General features: G+C 31.9%; 2 protein-coding genes across 2 annotated transcripts; one reads left to right on the forward strand and one right to left on the reverse strand.

Moving 5' to 3' along the window:
• Window positions 1-207: 207 nt before the first annotated feature.
• Window positions 208-1,407, reverse strand: LOC108756103 (protein Asterix). Its single transcript, XM_018499679.1, has 2 exons — window positions 913-1,407; window positions 208-632 (listed from the first exon to the last, which is right to left on the reverse strand). Exon 2 carries the CDS (start codon window positions 621-623, stop codon window positions 291-293), a length of 333 nt encoding a protein of 110 aa, XP_018355181.1. The 5' UTR covers window positions 624-632; window positions 913-1,407; the 3' UTR covers window positions 208-290.
• A 5-nt stretch (window positions 1,408-1,412) lies between these two features.
• LOC108756102 (ras-like protein 2) lies at window positions 1,413-4,154 on the forward strand. The gene is made up of 4 exons (XM_018499678.1): window positions 1,413-1,517; window positions 3,242-3,329; window positions 3,522-3,733; window positions 3,864-4,154. The coding sequence occupies exons 1-4, from the start codon at window positions 1,413-1,415 to the stop codon at window positions 4,056-4,058; spliced, it is 600 nt and encodes a 199-aa protein (XP_018355180.1). The 3' UTR covers window positions 4,059-4,154.
• The last annotated feature ends 2,347 nt before the right edge of the window (window positions 4,155-6,501 follow it).

A 6,501-nucleotide genomic window follows, 5' to 3' on the forward strand; every position in this document is an offset into this window, starting at 1 on the left:
AATAGATTATCCGAAAATATTGAGTGATCATAGAACGATTTCGAAAATTATTAATGTAACACGGACTCAAATATTACATACCGAGTAATAATAAATTATTACAGTGATTTCATTATTATTCATTCGTACGTCATAGGAAAATTCTTTATACAATATATATAATAATTCATTCATTCTAATATAAACATTATTCTATTTTAACTGTTGAAATTTTCTTGCACTCATGTATAAAACAAAAATAGTTTGTTAATAAGGTAAGCTGTGCAAAAACATTAGATTTGTATAAAAATTTACTGCATAGCGCTTGCCCATGGTGGTATCATAGGCTGTGGATTTTGCAAGTAAGACATCACTACTGCCGATATCGACAGCATGAAGCAGCTGAGGATTTGCTTGGCGTCTTCGCTCACTCGCGTATTGGCAAAGCTGATGCAGGAACAGTAGAGCGCCACCCAGGAACACCATTTCAATCTCATCATTAGTCCGCACATGCTGAATATCATTCCTATGACGTTCATGTATTCTGGAGTCATGTCGTCTTGCATATGTAACTGATTATTTGAACCCGGTGGCTTGTAGCGAACTTCTTTATCCGGTCGCCTTGGGTCTGTCGAGCTATTCATTTTGAATATCTGCAATATGAAATATCGATGCTAAATATAACTTTGTTATTCCCTACAAAAGAATTAATTAACATTGTAACATATAATCGTTATTATTGTAATACATACATAATTATTTTTCAAAGCAATTTCTATTTTAATAAATTAATACCTCTATGTACGTCAAATCCATAAAATTTTATTTTATCAAGAGAGGTTATCATGTCAGTCAATTATTTTCAAATGTAACTTAATTTAAAATACTAATTAATAAACACAGTAATTTATAGGATGACAATAACACACTTACGTGTCACTTGAATGATGTACTATGTAAACAATTATTTAAATGACTCCACACAATTCGATCAGCGACAACGAGTTGCGCTGAGTTATCACAAATGTCACAATTCACAACTGGCAGAAATTTCAGGTTAGAAAAGAGAGCCAGAATCGCTGGAAAGTAAACGCGAGACTCGCAGCGCCGCGCGCGACTGGTGAGCAAAGCAGCGTAAAACCTACGTTACTGACACACCGTCGCGGAGGGAGAATCCCGACCATAAAAAGTGAGCCTTGTCTACGAGACGAGGCTGCGCGCTCGAGCCTTGGCTTTGCTCTCGGCGATTGTCGGTGGACGGCGTCGCGAAAAAAAGTCCGTTCCGTTTCCGCGCACGCGGCAGGTCGCGTCGTCTGAGTCGTCTCTCCTGTATCGTGTTAATCTCATGCACGCGGGATGAGCGTTTAATCGCGCGCGTGCGGCGCCAGCGAGAGCAAGCAGGCACGAGCGAGCGAGCGAGAGAGAGGAGAAAGATGTCGAAAGTCGCTGACAGACAGAGCTATGCGCAGCCCTACAAGCTCGTCGTCGTGGGTGGGGGCGGTGTCGGAAAATCGGCGATCACGATACAATTTATCCAAGTAAGTTTCCAAGTTTATTCCAAGTAAGATTTGTTTTCGCCATCGCCAGTTCTACATGGATGAACGATAATCTACTTTGTTGATCTGTCATAGGATCGATCGAATTCGCATTTCGATTCAATGCGCAGAAGCGTTTCCTCGCGTCTCGCAGATCTCGCGTATTCGACGGGATTTGATTATTTGAATTTCCCTTTCTATTCGAAAAGCGTCGCGTTTACCCTCATTGTTTCGAAATGCGATCTCCCGTGCTTTCGGAAACCTTGATTATCGTTCGACACGTTATCGAATGCTTGTTGGAGATAATTAAGTCAAGGTGACAAAATAATAACGGGGAGAAGAGGAAGTGTATTTGTGAAATTCGTAAGCGAGATATCGTCGCGTTACGTTTGATGAAATGAGAAAACAACAGTTGGGATGAGTTGGGCATTATTATGTCACAGCTCGTACGCAATCGTCATATATGGTCATATACGCGGCAGCGCCGTGGCGCGTCGATTCTAACGAAACCTCGAATGTGTACGTGCGTGCTCCGCAAGGGGGCGGAAGGGGGCATGACGCGTTGTTAGTAGTCGTCGAGTTGATGGACGTAATCGACGAGATAGTATTAAAGACTGTCAACTCTGGGCAAATTTTCGTCGGTATAAAAAGGGCTCCAAGGGCCCGGAGGTGATTAAAGAACGCTGATATTATCGACAATTTACTGATGTAAATTTGCTATTATTAACATAAATATTTAGCTCATACATCATTAAATTCATGATTTTTGATTACATGTTCTATAAATAAATGTGCATACTTGTAAGCTATAATATTCTACGTTTTGCAGAAAAATTACAATTTTTTCTCTGCAGTTATCATCTCTGTTGATAATCAAACTTTGATGATAGCACTGAAATCACAATTTTAAAGAAAAATCGAGTATTATTGAGTTCTAAATGCATAAATACATCTACTAAACTAATAAATTATAAAATTAATACAATATTATCAGTTTTTAATTCTTAATTACTTCAAAGATGTCAACTCCCGTAAGGATGTCGGTCTTTAATAGTATCTCGTCGGTGATAGACGTAATCGATGAGATACTATTTTTATTAATTGTCGGTAATGTCATTGTTCTTTAATTATCTCTAAGCCCCCGCGGCTCCATCAAATGTAACTCGTCGATAATTAGCAAATATGAGAGATGTTTAAATTTTTTGTGATTTCTACTAAAAAAAAATATAATTACTCGTATTCTTCTTATCTTGAACTGTTCAAAACTTAGCTTACACGAGCTAAGTTTTGAACAGACCTGATTTAAAATATCCCTCTCAAGTGGAAATTTTTTTTACAATTTTTTATGTAATTTTTTAGTGTTTATATAATTTCAAAATTTTTAAAATTTCTATTTAACTTTATAACTTTTTAGAAAATATCTTAAATTTTTTATATTGAAACATTTCAGAAATCTAGATTTTCTAAAATTTTTCATATGTATGAATTTTGAAATATTCTACAAGATTTCAAAGATTTTTTATTTTGTAATTTTTAAAGAAAACTTACAACTCTGAAAAAGTTTATGATTTAAGGTACTTTTTTGGAGATTTTTATGTAAAGTACAACAAATTTTAAAAAATATGAGATATGAAATTTTTCCAGAGACACTTAAACACATGATGAAATATATGAAATTATAATGTAATGTACATTCTATATACACTGTAGTTTACAATTTTTTTCAGAGTTATTTCGTGACCGATTATGATCCAACAATCGAGGATTCTTATACGAAGCAGTGCGTTATCGATGATGTGCCAGCTAAACTCGACAGTAAATGATTAATAAATCTATCTATATTTATTTTAAACCTTATTTTTATTTTTACTCATATATATTTTTAAATCTCAAATAAATCTAATTAATTCTGATCATCAATCACAAGTTCATTCACGTTTATTTGCTTCATCTGAACCTGATTTAATTTAGAATCAAATATCATATCGAAACTATATTTATGTGTAGTATTGGACACTGCTGGCCAAGAAGAATTTAGTGCAATGCGTGAACAATACATGAGAAGCGGCGAAGGATTCCTCCTCGTGTTTGCCGTCACTGATCACTCGTCTTTCGACGAGATATTAAAGTTTCACAGGCAAATACTTCGGGTAAAGGATCGAGATGAATTTCCTATGCTGATGGTTGGAAATAAAGCAGATCTGGACCATCAAAGGAGTGTAAGTTTTGTTAATAAATTAACAGCTTAAATTTTATTTCGGATATTTCTTTCTATAGAGAATAATAATTGTAATTTTATATATTTTTATTTCCTCACATTTTCCTAATCCATTTAAATCTTCATTTTAGGTATCAATTGAGGAGGCACAGAATATGGCACGTCAATTGAAGATTCCATACATTGAGTGTAGCGCTAAGCTACGGATGAACGTCGATCAAGCTTTCCACGAGCTGGTGAGAATCGTCAGAAAATTTCAACTGTCGGAACGGCCACCACTAAAACCAAATTACAAGAAAAATAAGAAGAAGTGTTGCATGCTGTAATAACAAAACTATTTATTCTGACGGATTTATCATACTTGTCGGGTTGTATTTTTGATAAATTCAAGAAAAAAGATAATGATAAATTCAAAACTGCACAAAAAGATATAAATTTTTTATATATTCTTAGGAAATAATTTACATTTCCACGAAAATATAAAATTTTTTTCATGTTTAGAATTGGAAATAACGCGGATTTTGATGTTGATTATATATTGATATATTATATGTTGATAAATTAAATTTTAGGTCAAATTTATTCGTAATGATAATGCAGACAAGGTCTTACCAACATCATCAATATTGTTTTGTGCCGATTACGATAACGTAATTATTTATAATGCGACAGAAAATAATTTTTGGCATTTTTTGCATTCTGTCCAATTTATAATTTATAGAATAACGAAAAATAGCTTTCATTCTATATATGGTAGGTCAGTTTTCGCATTGCACAAATATTAAACGCAATAGCCCAATGATAAATAAACTATTTTTGTAATAAATTTTACTAGGAAAAAAATCTATAAATTACTATTACCGAATGAAAGTTTAAAACAGTTTATAATTGTTATTTATAATGTGACGTATTGCTTAAGATATTATAGAGCATATTATGATATAATTGGATTTAACAGTGAACAACAGCACACGGCTCCTAGGGTCACACATTTGTTTTTGTTCGCTGCTTATCGTCTGGTAGATTAATGATCTCGAATTGCAGCAAAACACAATTTACAAATTGAAACAAATAGAGAAAGAGATTTTACTTTATAACAACACAAGTTCACATGACAATATAGACTTGTATGACCAACATTTTGAAATACAAAGGAAATATTTTTTTTCATATAATTAAGAACAAGATAATTATGATTATGAAATGTAGGATATGCTTTTGCTCTTCACCTCTTAAAAAAAAAACTTCAAAAACAGTTGAAATACTTTATTTTTATTCACACATATGAGTCAATGGCTAGCAATATACATATATCCGATATCATATTGATGTATATGATATCCGAAAAAATGCATCAGAACAGTTGATATAAAAATTTTATAATGACAAAACTTAAATACTCTGTATTCAGCCACTTATCGAAAATACTCCTGCTATTATTAGCAGCGTTCTAACTCTTCCTCTTCCTTTAGGTTGAGTCATAATGTCTAATTGCGAAAATCAAAGTAACACAGTAATATTGGCAAACAAACAAATTAATCGAGTAAATAATATTTCTATTCGAATTATGTTCATCAGAATTGTTCAAATTATTTAGAGTTACCTCTATATTTACACGTAGCACTTTGTGGTTGCAATTTTTAAGTGCAAATTATAATAATAAAATCAGAATGGGGCCAATAACATTTTTAATGCAGATGACCTTGTAATTAACAATTATAATAATTAATGTCTTAATGCTATATACTCCACAAGTTCTGATTAGCACGTTGCGACCCTAATTTTGATGTTAATAAAATTAATGGTTTTTATATTTACTTACATATTTTTCTTATATTGATAATTAATTATCGATATAAATATATTTATAATTGATAATTAAATGTCTTCCAATATAGTTATGCTTTAAATGTATGTAATTTTAACGATATTTTAATCCTTTCTAATTCTTATAAAATAAAGAAAAAATGAAAATTATAAATATAAAAATTTTACCTTTTGTGCAAACTAAATTTGTTTTTGTTTATCTGTTTATTGAGTGGTATTTGTAATAATGTGATGCGATGTCAAAAATTGTTAAAAATGCTATATTTGTGGAGATATGAAAATGTGTTCAGCTAATTTCGGTTTCACCAACAATGAGAAATATTTTTATCTTGTTCGACTTTTTCAGTATCACGACAAAATTCGACAAAGTTCGTTGCTGGTGATACCGAGATGTGTACTAATAATAATACTAATAATAATAATATTAATAGCTTTAATATATCTGTATAACGTAGTTAATAATTATATTACACAATATATATATATATAAGCTTACGGAACGCGATACTTTCTGAGAAATTACAAAATTTTGCAATGATATGATATTATACTTAATATTAATAATTTATTTGAATGTTACAAAATGTATTTTACAAAATGTTACTTGTAACATTCACAGAACTCCAAGAATCAAATAAAAAATTCCATTTATTTTTGTAACTGAGTATATTTGTATGTTTGTAAAAATAATGTCTATAGCGAACTGACTTTTAGGTTCAGTCTATGTCTATTAACTTCTGTAAACCAAATAATATGAATATAAATAATTGTTATTATGTTCTTTTTGGAATTCCCAATCTCCCAATATTATTTCATTTTTTAATATAAGTATGTATTTTACGTGCAAAGTGTAAATGATATAAGCGCACACCAAATGGAAAATATATATACGTGTGTGTGTGTGTGTGTGTGTGTGTGTGTGTGTGTGTGTGTGCGCGCGCG

This window comes from Trachymyrmex septentrionalis, unplaced genomic scaffold, assembly GCF_001594115.1.
Source record: "Trachymyrmex septentrionalis isolate Tsep2-gDNA-1 unplaced genomic scaffold, Tsep1.0 scaffold95, whole genome shotgun sequence".
Lineage (NCBI taxonomy): Eukaryota > Metazoa > Arthropoda > Insecta > Hymenoptera > Formicidae > Trachymyrmex > Trachymyrmex septentrionalis.

What these genes read in the sequence shown, in the direction of transcription:
- LOC108756103 (XM_018499679.1), bottom strand. Translation starts at nt 623, where the DNA reads ATGAATAGCTCGACAGACCCAAGGCGACCGGATAAAGAAGTTCGCTAC.
- LOC108756102 (XM_018499678.1), top strand. Translation starts at nt 1,413, where the DNA reads ATGTCGAAAGTCGCTGACAGACAGAGCTATGCGCAGCCCTACAAGCTC. An exon ending in TCACGATACAATTTATCCAA is followed by an intron (nt 1,518 to 3,241) that starts GTAAGTTTCCAA and finishes AATTTTTTTCAG; the next exon opens with AGTTATTTCGTGACCGATTA. An exon ending in TGTGCCAGCTAAACTCGACA is followed by an intron (nt 3,330 to 3,521) that starts GTAAATGATTAA and finishes ATTTATGTGTAG; the next exon opens with TATTGGACACTGCTGGCCAA.